General features: G+C 43.4%; 3 protein-coding genes across 3 annotated transcripts in view; all 3 read right to left on the reverse strand.

Moving 5' to 3' along the window:
* The window catches only part of LOC129333798 (protocadherin beta-16-like), a 171,119-nt gene that overhangs the window by 103,837 nt on the left and 51,468 nt on the right, over positions 1-15,814 (reverse strand). The gene's annotated exons all lie outside the window — the stretch shown is intronic.
* Positions 241-2,670, reverse strand: LOC129333260 (protocadherin beta-16-like). The gene has a single exon (XM_054984790.1). It carries the CDS (start codon positions 2,668-2,670, stop codon positions 241-243), a length of 2,430 nt encoding a protein of 809 aa, XP_054840765.1.
* Positions 11,853-14,261, reverse strand: LOC129333262 (protocadherin beta-16-like). Its single transcript, XM_054984791.1, has one exon. It carries the CDS (start codon positions 14,259-14,261, stop codon positions 11,853-11,855), a length of 2,409 nt encoding a protein of 802 aa, XP_054840766.1.

Genomic DNA, 15,814 nt, shown 5'->3' on the forward strand with positions numbered 1-15,814 from the left:
CATTAACTGGCCATTGGTACTGTAGGGAAAATCAATTATCAGTGTGTAAGATAGTATCACATGAACACAACTGAACACAATTATTCCTCTTCTCTCTATATAGGTAAATAAAGAAAAGGGTTTCATTCACAATACTTTCAAGACAGAAGGAATATGTTTAACTATTCCCATAGTGTTAAAGAGACTTTTTCTACAGATGTAAACATGAGGGATTTATGTACAAAATATTTAAACATAAAATTATATTGTCACCTGATTTATGAGTTGATTTTCTGCTTGATGATTGGAAAGATCTTGGGAAGCAGCTGAAATCCTTTGAACTCCCTGATTTTGAGGAGGCTCCACCGAAAACACAGGAAAGAGGGGACGGAGAAACTTGAACTCACTGCTCAGAGATCCTCCAGCAAAGAACACCTCATAGTTGTAAGCCCGGGAAAGGGATCCAGCAGCAGCATCTCCACCGTTCTCTGAGAAATTCGGACCCCCTGGGAAATTCAGGGCTGAGCTCTCCATGAACTTTCTCCTTTTGTGAATCTTGATGGCAATAAACACAGTTATAGACACCAGAAAAATGAATGAAATGGCAGCCAAGCATATGACCAGATACAGAATCAGGGTGCGGTCTTCCTCCTTGACCGCTTCATCCTTCGGGATATCCACCATTTTCATGTAAGGGTCAGAAAAGCCATCCACTAGTAGAATAGTTAGTGTTGCAGAGGTGGACTGGGGAGGGTGCCCATTGTCTCTCACTCCGATGATAAGTTTCTGTTTGAAGGTATCTCGTTGGTTAATTGGTCTCATGGTTTTCACTTCTCCATTCTGGGTCCCCACACTGAACAGACCCGGTTCTGTGGCCTTCAGGAGCTCATAGGAAAGCCAAGAGTTTTGGCCGGAATCTCTGTCCACTGCCACCACCTTGGTGACCAGGTAGCCAGCCTCCGCCCCCCTGGGAACCAGGTCGTTGGATGGGGAAGTGCCGTTCTGAAGAGGGTACAGGATGAATGGTGCGTTATCATTTTCATCCACAATGACAACTCGGATCTTAACTTCAGAGCTCAGGGGAGGAGAACCGCTGTCCACAGCCTTCACAGTCACCAGGAAATCTTTTATCTGCTCATAGTCCAGAGATCGGATGGCATACAGATTCCCAGTTTCAGAGTTGATGGAGACATAAGAGGACACGGGTTGATCACTGACCTTCCCAGGAAGAAGTGAATACACCACTTTGGCATTCCGCTCTGTGTCCAGGTCATCAGCATGCACCGATCCTATCAGCAGACCTGGAATATTATTTTCTCGTATTTGCATTTCATATGCTGGCTTCTCAAATACTGGAGCATTGTCATTGACATCGGATATTTGGACACTAATTATTGTTATTGAAGTGAGCCTGGGAGAGCCCTGGTCTGTGGCTGTGATGGTGATGTTGTACTCTGATGCTTTTTCTCTGTCTAAGGGCTGCTGTGTCACCAGTTGGTAGTAATTTTTCACAGACACCTTCAATATGAATGGTAAGTTTGTCTCCATAGTGCAAGCAGTTCTGCCAGCATCTCCAGAGTCTCGATCTGTGACACGGAAAAGGGCCACCACCGTATCCGGGGGAGCATCTTCCGGCAGGGGGCTGGTGAGGGATGTGAGGGTCACCTCTGGGGCATTGTCATTTCTGTCCTCAACCTCCACAATGACTTTGCAGTAAGCAGAGAGCCCCCCTCCATCCGTGGCTTTGATACTCAAATCATAAACTGTATTTGTTTCATAATCAATTCTATCAGCTACTGTAAGTTCCCCTGTATATTTATTTAACTTGAATAATCTCTTTATATTATCTGGCACTTGGCTGAAGGAATAAGTGATTTCTGCATTAGAACCCAAGTCTTGGTCAACTGCTTCTACTTTGGCTACAAGTGAACCAGGTTCACTGTTTTCCATTAATTTCACTTTGTACTCACTTTTATCAAAATGAGGAACATTATCATTTGAATCCAAAACTTCAATAATAATTTGTGCCGTGCCTGTTCTTTTAGGTATCCCTCCATCAACAGCCAACAGAATCAGGGAAAGACGTTTTTCTTCTTCACGATCTAATTGTTTCTGTAATATTAATTCTGCGTATTTGCTCCCATCACTGTGGCTTTGCACATCCAGCTGAAAATGGTCATTTGGACTTACTGAATAATTCTGAACAGTATTTTTTCCTTTGTCTGCATCTTCAGCTTTTTCTAAATGGAATCGAGTATTTGTTGGTGTGTGCTCAAGTATTTCAAAAAGATATTCCTTTTTAGAGAACTGGGGGGGATTATCATTCACATCCTCTATTTCAACTTCTATTCTGTGCACTTGCAAGGGGTTTTCCAGCACAAGCTCTGAGAGTAAGACACAAGGGTCCTTCTGACCACACAGAGATTCCCTGTCTATTCTATCCTGTAAAATCACATCCCCAGAGTGAGGATCCAGCTGGAAATATGGCTTGGTGCCTTCAGAAACCAGCCGGGCCCTGCGAGCAGAAAGCTCCTTCACATCCACTTTCAAATCCTTTAGCACATTTGCTACCAGAGTCCCAGTTTTCTTCTCCTCGGGTACTGAATAGTGGAAGGACTCACATATTGCCCCACACATGCAGAGATAGAAGAAAAAAGACCAACCTTGCCTGTTGTTGGAATACATCTCCATTTTCTCAGCAACTTTCAGGCACATTTCCTAAAATAGATGGTTCTTTGCAAAGCAGCTGCTGGAAGTGATCGTCTGTTGTATATTTCCTAGACAAATCTTTCTTTTTTTTCTCTGTACTTGCTACAGATACCGGTGGCTGTTTTCTCCTGGAATTTCTGACTCTGCCTGCAATGAAGAAGTCTGCTGTTTCTCTTTGAGATCTCTTGTATGTGACGGTAACAGCTATGGGGAGAGCAGATACTCTCTGAAGGTGCGCTCAGTGTTATGCAATTGCACCACCTTGTGTTTAAACAATAGAATGACACTTCTGAATTGCTTCTTATGAACAGTCTTGTGTAAGAAGAGTTTGCTTTGCTTATAACCTTTTATACAATCCACATTCTACTAACTTACACTTTAGTTCTTCGGCTTCTTTAGACCATTGGGACTCACCAAGCTCTGTGATTGCCCCCAAAATTGTTAGTGTGCTTCTCCTGAGATGAACAACTGACTGAGACACTTTATTTATCAGAAAAACTTTTAAAACTTTTATTTAAAACACTTCTATGCCACCTTTGCACCCGAATAAGTTCCCCAAGTCTCAGCAAACATCAACAACATTTCAACTTCAAAACATTTAAGACATTAAAACATGAGATGTGTATGTTGGACAGTAGAAATACCATTCTACCCCAGCATCCTTGTTAGGCAGCTAAAACTCTTTTCCTTGTAAGTGTGTGTGTATTTTATTATCTCATGCCCATTTATATCATAAATGGATAAAGTAAAGCTTGCATGGGAGGAGGGCAGGCTCCCAGTAACAACCAATGACTCATGGCTGAACAAAATTTTATTTACTAGTGCAGTAAAAAAAATATAAAGCAACCTACTGCACTAGAATTAAAAATAAAGCCAGTAATTTAAAAGCCCGTATCAACAATAAAATTTCCAGTAGCTGTAATAATCAGGGTACTAGGAGAATAAAAGCTTATTGGTGCAAGGAGAGTATGGGGGGGGGGCGGTGGAATAAACATGACAGAAGAACTTCTGCCATGGAGGTTCCACCACTGACAAGACCTGTCTCACCATGCCAATTAGACCCACCAGTATTGATTTTAACTGATGAGCCTGTTAATTTGGGAGAAGCCAGTACTTCAAATAAACTGATCTCAGACTATGCAGGCTTTCAAACTGATGGCCAGCACCTCTTTCAGGAAGCTGGGATGGGAGAACACTTAGAGGATAGCTCAAGATGAATCTAAGTTTGAGCCCCTATTAGGCAGTTAGAGATGCTCAAAGAGCCATCAGTTTGGCCTCGTTTTCTACTTGCTGGTTGTGTGCAGAGTGCAGAGTTTTCATTGAGCCCGTAGGGCAGTTACCTTCCACATATGCAAATAGTACAGTATAGTGCAACTGGCAGCATTTCGTGCATGTACATTCTCACATAGCCCAGAGGGACTCCCATTTTCCCTCTCCACAGACCTGCCTTCCTCATCCACCATACCATAGCCAATTATTTAAGTGAGTGAGCAAACCAGACAATCACTTCTTTATAAACACTGTGCTTTAAAAAAAGCATTAGGGTTGCCAACTCTGGATGGGAAACTCCTGGAGATTTGGGGGCAGAGCCTGGCAAAGGTGGAATTTGGGTAGATAAGGAGCTTAGCAGGGATGTGATGCCATAGAATCCACCCTTGAGAGCTGCCATTTTCTCCAGGGGGATTGATCCCTGTAGTCTGGAGATCAGCTGTAATTCTAGGAAATCTCCAGGTCTTACCTGGAGGTTGGCAACCCTTTGTAAGATAGAGGAGTCTCTTTCAAATATTCTGAGAAACTTCTGCTGTTTATTCTCTTTTCTTCAATTTGTTAAGAACACCAGTTTGGTGTAGTGGTTAAGAGCGCGGGACTCTAATCTGGAGAGCCGGGTTTGATTCCCCACTCCTCCACTTGAAGCCAGCTGGGTGACCTTGGGCTAGTCACAGCTCTCTCAGAGCTCTCTCAGCCCCACCCACCACACAGGGTGTTTTGTTGTGGGGATAATAATGGCATACTTGGTAAACCGCTCTGAGTGAGCATTAAGTTGTCCTGAAAGGTGATATATAAATCGAATGTTGTTTTTGTTGTTGTTAGATGATCTATAAGGGTGTTGATAACAGCTTGTTTCCCTCATTGATATTCCCAGAGATACAGAATGAAAGACTTCTAGGACGGTGCTAGTGTGTGCATGAAAACCCTCAGCAAAAATTAAAGCTGCCCATGATATCTACACGTCAAATAGTGTACATAGTTGTCTAACTGATCCCAAAGAGTGGTAATGGACTTCTTGACTCGCTGTGAGGGAAAGTATATTTATTAAGACAAATATTAAGGAGCCTATCTCAACAAGGACTGTGTTTGCCCAAGGAGGAAAATTAGGAAGTGGAGAGCTTTTAAAACATAGTGATAATGGTATCAAATTAAGGATGCCCCCTGAAGGCCTCCCCTTGCCACAGAACTGAATAGCATCAAGCGAATAAGCCTGAAATTCAGATAACAAAATTTTATCCAGGGTCAAAGACTCCTGCAAAAACACAAAATCATTTTGTAACAATAATTCTTTAGTTTCTGGGGAGGAGTTTTTAAATTTCTGTTCAGCAATGTTCCACGAAAGCATTTTCAAGCACTGGCCCTCTGGTGCATTTGACACATTTTCCAGTCATTGACTGGTGTAAGTCTGTTGAAAAGAGTCATTACAGGATTTAGTCTGTCTGGTTGCAGGACTAGATTGTTTAACAATTAGCTTCGGTTCAAGTGGAATAGAAAAATCCTGTTTAGCACCAAAAAAGACCACTTGATCCCATTGAACATCCACCCCAGAGCCAGAAAGTACCTTTGTAATAGCCTGACAGCCCTGTATTTCATCAAGAGGAGCTTGTCAGTGGCTCAGTAGGGCCTTCCAACAGTACTAGTGATGGACTAATAGGATGTTGGGCAAGCTCAGAGGAGTTAGCGTCTACCTTAGAATAAGACATTTCCCCCAAGGTTTTCTGTAGGGGTTTCAATCTGTTGATTAAGTAGAGCCCCAAATGATCTGATCAAATTTATTTTGATTGGTTCAAAATGAGATTCAGTATCTGTAGAATTGTCAAGTCCCCTTAGCCTCCTAGCATGGGGGAACCCAGCAGCACTCACCTTTTCAAAGTCCTTGCATGCACTGGACTGTTTGGGGCCCTAACAACAACAACAACAACAACATTCGATTTATATACTGCCCTTCAGGACAACTTAATGCCCACTCAGAGCGGTTTACAAAGTGTGTTATTATTATCCCCATAACGAACACCCTGTGAGGTGGGTGGGTATAAGAACTGTGACTGACCCAAGGTCACCCAGCTGGCTTCAAGTGGAGGAGTGGGGAATCAAACCCGGCTCTCCAGATTAGAATCCTGCCGCTCTTAATCACTACACCAAACAGGCCCAGCGCAAAGCACAGGGGCACTCCCATGGCCTGCTGGAAGATACGTTGTGCTGCAGCAGGAGCATGCTCTGGGAGGTCCATTCCTGTGCTCCCCCCCCAGCTGGTGAGTGGTGGGGGGTAGAGAGTGGGAGCAGGGGATCCCCTGCCCCCCTGGGGGACCAGCAACCCCACGTAACTGCCTTAGCAGCCTCATCCTTTAGGTCTTTGCCTGATGACTAATAGAGTGCAGTGGGTACCACCACTTGCTGGAAGGGCAGGACAAGTTGGATGGTCACAGGCTGTTTGCAAGACTTTTTTCTTCCCAGTCTTTGCCCTAGTCTAAGAGACCTACTAGGAAATAAAGGAACTAGCCTCTGTGAATCAAAAGCGCTAACACGATGTAATGGTGTTTAAGATATAATGCTTTAAAGCATGTTAAAGATGGCCATCCTGAAGAATAAAGGGCTATATGGTCCCCATGAATCAAACCTGGGAACTGCTCCGCATATTGCAAATCTAGTGAAATTAGCTGCTGGTTCGAAAGGAAAGGTAATGCTGCTTTGCTTCCCATTTGTTGTTCCAAGAGATGGGTGTGTCACAATAAGGAAATATATTTAAGACTATTTTGTTTTTATTCAAACGGTGAGTTCCAAAGTTCACAGAATTAGCAGAGGAAGTTTTCTGTGATTTAAACTTTGTGGCATCAGATGTTGATGCTTGTCTAACATTATATATTGTAGTCAACAATGAACTTTTTGATTTCTCATTTAACTCCTTGACGACATCTAAAAATTTACCATCTTGTTTCTGAGCATACAACCAGATTTTTTAAGTTGGTTGGTCAAATCATTAATTTTATCCTATATTCTTTCAAGTGTCTCCACTAGCGATGGGCACAAATCTAAATACGAGCCAAAGTTCGTCACTAACTGGGTCAGTTTTTGGTTCATGAACTAGCAGTTCATCTGAGCTTGTTTCTGACGAGCCATGACGAACCACTATGATATTGAGAGAGGTTCATTTGGTTCATTTTTCGGTTTGTCCCCCTTTTTTTTTTGAAAGTTTTTTTATTATTTTTTAATATCTAACATAAAAAAAAACTACAGAAGACTACAAAAGTATAAAGGGGAAGGGGGAAGAAAAGGGAAGGGAGAACTGGGAAAAGGGAAAATCAACATACAAACAACAAACACTACACTACATGTCTTGTATTCCCTTCATGCTGCAATTTTTCTTAAAAGTTAACTTTCTAATATGCTATCAGATTGGTAGGTCTTATACAATACAGATTATATTCAGGATCAGGACTTCTTCCCCCCTCCCCTTGCGTCTCGGTCTCAATTCTCTCTGTGCAGCTGGAGCAGCTGCGCCCGCTCTTTCCTCCCCCCCCCACTTTCCCCTTCAGACTTCAAACTTTCTTCCTGCTGAAACTCCTGATGGTTGAACAAAAAGTCTGTCAGCTGCGCGTCCGATGTGATCTTGTAAGTTTGATCTTTATATCTGAACCAGAAGCCTTCTGGAAACAGCCATTTATATTTTATATCACATTTCCTCAAGAAAGCCGCAAGTCCTTTATACTTGAATCTTCTTTTACGAGCCAAAAATGGAATATCCTTAATATTTTAACCTTATTGCCCAAATAATCCAAGTCCACATTATACGAATTGTCTAAGATGGTGTCCCGAGTCTTCTTAGATGAAAAGTCAATAATAATCTCGCGAGGCAGCTGCCACTTCATTGCATACTTTGAAGATGTCCGCCAGACTTCCAAAATATTGTTTTTTATCTCTTCTTTAGTTGCCTTTGCGAATGGCGCCAAAAGTCCAGACACCAAATCTTTTAAATTTTCACTTTGCTCTTCTTTTACATTTTGAAGATGCAATACCGTTTGGGCACGGTCCACTTGTAATCCTATTATTTGATTCTCCAAAAGCTTCACTTCCTTACTTGTTGCTTTCATGAGTACTGCGTTCTCTTGCGCAGACTGCTCTGCTCCGGTCGCTGTTTCTTTAATGGCTTTCACCTCGCTCTCAACCTTTTGCCCCATTTCATTCAGTTTCGCTACAAAGGGCTGCACAGCATCGAAAACTGCTCGTCTCACCAACTCTTCCAAAGTTTCCCCCTTCCCCTGTAACGTCGCCATCACCGATTTACTCATTGCTGGGCTCTGCTTTCTCGTCGCCATCTTAGGGGGGGGGCACCAACTAAGTTCCAAAACTCAGTGCAGGGGAAGAAGTCTGCGCCTTTTTAGCTTCAATTCCCACCGATCCTTCGCATACGCTTAAAAATCAGAAGGGATTCGCTTACTTACAGGTCTTCACCTTAAATCTGCTTATTGCCGTTCTCCATGGCCCAGCAGCACACGCGGTGCTGCGCAAGTCTGCCGGCCTCCGTTGGAGCAAGCGGGCAATTTACCCCCTGCATTACTTCCAGGGGGTTCTTCCCGCAGCGCCCTGGATCCAGGATCCCTCACTGGGAGTCCTGGGGGTTAACCCTCATGGGTCAACCGCCCGGTCAGGCTGCTCAGACAGTTCCCCCCGGACCTGTGGAGAGGAACGTCCGACATGGCCGGGAAAACGAAACCGAATCCGTTTTTCGGTTTGTCCCTGAAGACAACCTGGCACCAATCAAACTATTCCTTTGGCAACAGGAGGGGGGTGGACTTCTGCAGACCTTCTGCAGCCGTGGGAACACCAATGTTAGCCCTTCAAAGCTTGATAGGCAGCTCCGGCTGCCAACCAGAGAGCTCCCATTCTGCTCTATGAAAGCAGAAGGAGTAAAACTTTCCTGGGGGCACCTGCTTTGGGGGTCTATAACTTGGACATCCAAAATCCAATCTTTGCCAAACTTGGAGGGTGGCTGGAGGAGAGCATGCTGAAGACTTCCTGTGAGTTTGGCATCTCTCATTGTCAAGAGGGCCATTCTGTGACCCCCAGAAGTGACAAACAATGAACTGAATGAACCGTTTTGTAAAACATGATGAAACAAAAACCACCACAAACTGCCATTTTCCTGGTTCGCGCCCATCTCTAGTCTCCACTATTAAAAGGGCTTGAGTGAGAGACATATTATAATCAAAACCTCTCAAATCTCATAGAAGAAGCTATTTTACCTGAATCTTAGATGAAGGCCACTATCTCATTGATCCATAAAGAAGGAATGGACCGAAAGGAAATAAAGAATTACCGACCTATCTCTCTACTTAATTGCAACTACAACATATTTGCTTCAATATTAGCCACGAGATTGAAAAAAGTACTATCAGGTATAATACATCAAGATCAAGCAGGATTTATCCCTAAAAGACAATTGAGATATAATATTAGAACTGTTTTAAATTTTCTTGAATATTATGAAGCACATCCCAAAAAGCCTATGGCTATGGTGTTCTGGGATGCTGAAAAGGCTTTTGATAATGTTAGTTGGCAATTTTTTATTGAGCAGATGAACGAAATGGACTTTGGGGCGTACTTTATAAAAGCGATTGAAGCTATATACAAGAAACAGAAAGCAAAGATAGTTGTTAATGATGATTTGACGGACCCCATCCTGATAGAAAAAGGGACGAGACAGAGCTGCCCTCTTTAACTGCTGTTATTTATTTTAACTTCGGAAGTATTGACAAGAACTATTAGAAAAGATCCTTTAATTAAAGGTGCATTGATTAAGGGTCATAAGTATAAGTTGCAAGCATTTGCTGACGATTTCACCATATTCATCCTTGGAAGTATTTCTCTGTGTGGTTAGGAAAGCAAGACCGTAGGCAGAAACACTCTCAGCCCAGCATGGCATTCAATCTCCCTGGTGGTGCTCTGGAAATACTGGACCCGTCTTTGAGGAGTGTCTGCGGTTTGAACATCGTTTTTAATCTGCACAACTAGGGTTGCTGTGGAGAACTGATTATGACATTGCTTTATGGGAATAGTGATTGTTCTTATTTTGAATTGCTGACATATTTTTGTTTGAGGTGGGTAGCCATGCTGACCTGCAGTAGAAGAGCAAGAATCATGTCCAGTAGTACCTTAAAGAGCAATGAGATTTTCCAGAGTGTTTTAGCTGACTTTTTAGCTGACTGTTCATTTCACACATTTCGTATTTATATTGTTTTGAAATCTCATCCTGTAACTCCACCTGCTCATCTATAGTACAATAGAAGAGTGAGATATGAGTAGGATTGCCAGGTCCCCTACTATGACAGGAGACCTCCTGTTGGTTATCCTTATTGCTCACAGAAGAATTTTTTTAAAACACTTATGTCATGTGTGGCATGACATCACTTCCATGGGAATCCTGGAACTGACATCACATCTCTCTAGGAATGTCCTGAAACTCTATGGTTTTACAATAGAGTTTTAGGCAATTCCTAGAATGTTGTGATATCATCTGCAGTTTCACCTGGAAATGATGTCATGGCATATGCAATGCCAATGCTCTCCATGTCCCTGCCCTCCAAGCTCCCAGCAGTTACCAGGAACATCCTAGCAACCTTAGATACAACTAATTATAATAAATAAACACACAGCAAATATTTCTGTTGAAATAAGTGTGGATATTAGTCCTGCATTATAAAACACCTCATGAATTACATCAGGCTTCACAGGTATATGATGCAAGTATTTTATCCACGTTTTACAGATTACTGAAGAGTTGCCCAGCTCAGTTCAAGTTTCTATTTCTCTCATACGTGTATTCTGCCTTCAGTCCCAGTTAGAAAGGCAGACAATGAATGCAAACAAATAAAATACATTTCTTGGGGGACATAATGGCAAACATGGTGGTGGTGGAAAGTTCCATAATGTCGTAACTGACTTAAAATGACCCCTTCTGGGGGTCTCAAGACAAGAGACTTGCAGAGCTGGTTTGCCATTGCCTGCCCTTGCTCTTCTTTGGAGGTCTCTCATCCAATTGCTGACGAGATCAGGCTTGCCTGGGCTATCCAGGCCAGGGCATCATATATAGAGTACCTAAAGTTACCTTTAGTAGGAAAAGGATCGAGCAGGTAGAAGAGCCAAGCATAAGGAAGCAGGATAGCTGAAGAAACGCTCCCTGCCTTGACAAAAATGGCTTGGGGGAAGGGGTTAGAATAGAAGATGGGTGTAAGAAGAGGGGTCCAATGGTTAGAGACTGGAGGTACTTTAGATAGAAGAAGGATGAGGTATGGACAGCACAGTGGTCTACATGTGGGCTGAGAGAGAAATTTCATAGGGGACAAAGGAGTAGGAAAGCAGCATGCTGACAGTGAGGGATTAAATCTAATGGGAAGGAACTGTGAAATTTGTTCATGAGAATCTGCACAGAGGGTGAATATCACATAGATCAGCATCTATCTAGCCACCGTATAAAACAGCACAGAGAAAAATAAAGATGAAGGTAGTCTCCGGTCCAAGCACCGAGTCATTACTGACCCATGGGGGGACATCGCATCACGACGTTTTCTTGGCAGACTTTTTGTTACGGGGTGGTTTGCCATTGCCTTCCCCAGTCATCTACACTTTACCCCCAGGAAACTGGGTGCTCGTTTTACCGACCTCGGAAGGATGGAAGTCTGAGTCAATCTTGAGCCGGCTATTCAAACCTGGGCTTCTGCCAGGATCAAACTCAGGTTGTGAGCAGAGCTTGGGCTGCAGTACTGCAGCATACCACTCTGCGCCACGGGGCTTCTACACAGGAAAAAAGAATAGGAAATGATCAAATATGATTGACAATTCAGCAAAAACTATTTCCAGTCATACAATCCTTCACTGTATGGCGGAATTAACAATGCCTACTAGCTTACCTGTTCTCCAGGTTTTCTGCCCTCCACCTGCTCAGGAATAACTTGAGAGCCAGAAGAAATCCTGGGATTCTCAGAGACCTTTGGGTCCCCCACAGAGAAAACAGGAATGAGAGGCCTGAGGAATCTGAACTCGCTGCTTAAGGATCCGCCGGTTAAGCAAACGTCATACTGGTAAGTCCGGGAAAGTGATCCACTCTGAGAATCAACGCCGGTTTCTGGGATCTCAGGTAAGGTAGGTGGGAAGTGAGGAAGGGCAGTGATAAAACTAGACTCCTTCTTGTGCATTTTGATGACAACAAACAAAATAATGCAAATCAGGAACACAAAGGAGACTGCAGCCAAGCAGACCACCAGATACATAGTCAAGGAGCCATCTTCTTCTTCAATTACTTCATGACTGACACTAGCAATGTTCATATAAGGATCTGAAAAGCCATCCACCGGAAGTATGTTCAGCGTTGCAGTGCTAGTCTGGGGAGGGTGGCCGTTGTCTCTCACCTGGATAATAAGTCTCTGCTTGTTCGTATCCCACTCGGTCAGCGCTCTCCTGGTCCTCACCTCTCCGCTCTGTGCTCCTAGGCTGAAAAGGCTGGGGTCTGTGGCCTTCAGCAGCTCATAGGAAAGCCAAGAGTTTTGGCCCGAATCCCCATCCACAGCCACCACCTTGGCGACCAGGTAACCAGCTTCCACGGACTTGGGAACCAGGTCGTTGCAGGGGGAGGTGCTGTTCTGAAGGGGATAGAGGAAGAAGGGGGCATTGTCGTTCTCATCCAGGACGGAAATTCGGACAACAGCTTCCGAGCTCAGGGGAGGAGAACCCCCGTCTGAAGCCCTCACTGTCACCTGGAAATCCTTGATCTGCTCATAGTCCAGAGATCGCAGGACATACAGATTCCCAGTTTCAGAGTTGATGGACACGTAAGAGGCCACGGGACCCCCACTGGCATTACTGGGCAGAAGGGAATAGGTCACTTTGGCATTCTCCTCCACGTCCAGGTCAGCAGCATGGAGAGAGCCCATTAGCAGGCCTGGAATATTGTTTTCCCACAACTGCATTTCGTACTTGGACTTCTCAAACTCTGGAGGGTTGTCGTTGACGTCTGAGATTAGAACCCCAATTGCTCTTTTGGAGGTGAGCCTGGGAGAGCCCCGGTCAGTAGCTGTGATGGTGATGTTATACTCGGGGTCTTTCTCTCTGTCCAGGGGCCTTTGGGTCACCAGCTGGTAATAATTGTTCACAGTGGTTTTTAACAGGAAGGGCAAGTGCATCTCCACAGAGCAGGAGGTCTTGCCGTTGTCTCCGGAGTCCCGGTCTGTGACGCTGAAGAGCACAACCAGCGTATCGAGGGGAGAATCCTCTGCTAAAGGGCTGGTGATGGAGATGACCGATATCTCTGGGGCGTTGTCGTTCTCATCCTCAATCTCCACCAGGACCTTGCAGTGGCCTGAAAGGCCCCCTCCGTCTGTTGCCTTGATGTTCATGTAATAGCTGGTTTCTTTTTCATAGTCAATGGGACCCAAAACAGTGATTTCTCCAGTGCTTTGATGCAGATGGAACAAGTGACGTATTTTCTCAGGCACCCGGTGGAATGAATAAGTGATCTCTGCATTTGAACCGAAATCCAAATCTCTGGCTTCTACTTTAGACACCAGAGTACCTTCGGGGCTGTTTTCCTTTAACTTCACTTTATATTCAGATTGTGTGAATTCAGGGAAGTTGTCATTGTTGTCCAGAACATTAATGTGTATTTGAACTGTGCCCGTTCTCTGTGGCACCCCTCCATCCACAGCTGTGAGAGTCAGCCCAAACTGAGCCTCCTTCTCCCTGTCTAGTGGCTTCTCCAGAACAAGGTCTACATATTTGCTCCCAAACTCATCGCTTTGTACATCAAGACTAAAATGCCCATTGGGACTGAGTGTGTAGTTCTGGACACTGTTTTCTCCCAGGTCTGGATCTTGGGCAGACTCCAGGGAGAATCGAGTGTTTACTGGAACAGTCTCAGGCATTGCTAGTTCAAATTCGGTTTTGGTAAATTCAGGAGAATTGTCATTCACATCTTCTATCTGTATCTCAATATTATAAATCTTTAAAGGGTTTTGGAGCACAATCTCAGACAATAGGGAGCAAGAATCCAACTCACCACACAAAGCTTCTCTGTCTATTTTTTCATTTACAAACAGGTTCCCAGAATGGGGATCAAGCCCAAAATATTGCTTAGTGCTTTTGGAAATCAACTTGGCTCTGAGAGTAGAGAGCTCCCCTGGCTGTAATTTCAAATCCTGCAGCACATTAGCCACCAGTGACCCACTTTTCTTCTCTTCAGGCAAAGAATAGTGAATTGAGATACACAACACTCCAGACAGAGAGAGTAAGAACAAAATATACAGACCTTTCCCCATCCTGGAACTATTGTGGTGCCAGGTTCTCCTAGGTCAGGTATTTATGGTTTTCAAAATAGAGGCGGCAAGGCACTATCCAGAGACCATGTATACCACTGGAAAATTCAGTTTTGATATTCTGCCTTCATTGCTTTCCTTCCTTGAATCTTCCAGTCTTTTCAGCACCTATCTTCCCTCTGGCTTCTGTCTCTCTGTTCATAGGTTTCTGCTAGTGCTCTAGAAAATAATATCCTTTTTGAAATGCAAGTTGCAACTTATCTGCTTGCCAATACTGCCATCTTGTGGTCCAAGCAGAAGAAAACCATAAAATTCAGATTTTATATAAAGATTTTGTGATGTCTTTTAAATCAGTAGTTCTCAAATTTTTGGAAGGGATATCTACTTTTAAACATAATTAGTCTTTCAGGACCCACTTGCAAACTAACCCAAATAAACTAGTCCACACACATGAAATGAAAGAATTTCACATCACTGAACAAGGAATAAGTTTATATTTTATTTTCCATTTTTTAAATTTTTTAATATATAGCAATATTTAAGAAAAAGCTGTCTAAAGATCTCATGGTCCTTTCACACATTATGCGGAGGCAAACCTAAATTTGACACTGTCTATAGGATCAACAGGAGCTGGAGCCTGTCACACCCTTCAAAGAGCATGTCATCTAACGCTCACATTTATATGAGCGCAAAATTCAACTTGCATTTTTAGGAATGCATATAAAATTATTTATAAGTACACCTATGTAGTATTTGAAGTGGCTTCTACTGTCTTGGTTGAAGAAGCAGACTTCTGCAGGAAGAACCAAGTGTCATGGATATGGCCAGGAATATAGGGGAACAGTTGCTGGATTTTCCCAAAAAGATCATGGAGGATGTGTTTGCACACCAGAAATGGCACTGGCTTGGCGTCTCAGCCAAACATGCCAAAAAGGGAGTTTAGCGACCCAGAATAGAATAGACTTGGCCCTTCACAAAAAGGAGTTAGACGAGGCTGTCTTCTGGCCCCCTTTTTATTTAACATTTATGTAAACTCACGGATACAGTGTCTACAAGGGATAGATCTTCATGCCCTTAACCTTGTGGGAGGGAGACCTGTGCCAATACTTATGTATGCAGATGACGCCATTCTCATCTCACAAACTAGAACTGGGTTAAAACGTGCCTTGAGGACATTTATAAAACAATGTGATGATGAATTGCTAAATGTAAATTTCTCAAAAACAAAGATTACACACTTCAATAGAGCATATAAGAAATATAAGACGGCCAGAACATCAAACAAGTTAAAGCTTATAAATATTTGGGGGTAGCTTTTACATATAATGGCAGTCCATCAGCCCATATAACCTCTACAACCAACACAGCAGAGAGAAGCGCCAATGCTATCCTCAGATTCTTCAGAAATGAAGGTGCGGGTTTAGTCCCGGAAGCTTTAAAGCTCTTCTCTGCTAAAGTACTGACCCAACTTACTTATGGGATGCAAGTAGTTTTAAGCAGCAATAGTAACTATACGGAGCTAGAGAGGGTACAATCTAAATTTCTCAGGGCACTGT

Source organism: Eublepharis macularius, chromosome 7 (assembly GCF_028583425.1).
Source record: "Eublepharis macularius isolate TG4126 chromosome 7, MPM_Emac_v1.0, whole genome shotgun sequence".
In the NCBI taxonomy this organism is placed as follows: Eukaryota; Metazoa; Chordata; class Lepidosauria; order Squamata; family Eublepharidae; genus Eublepharis; species Eublepharis macularius.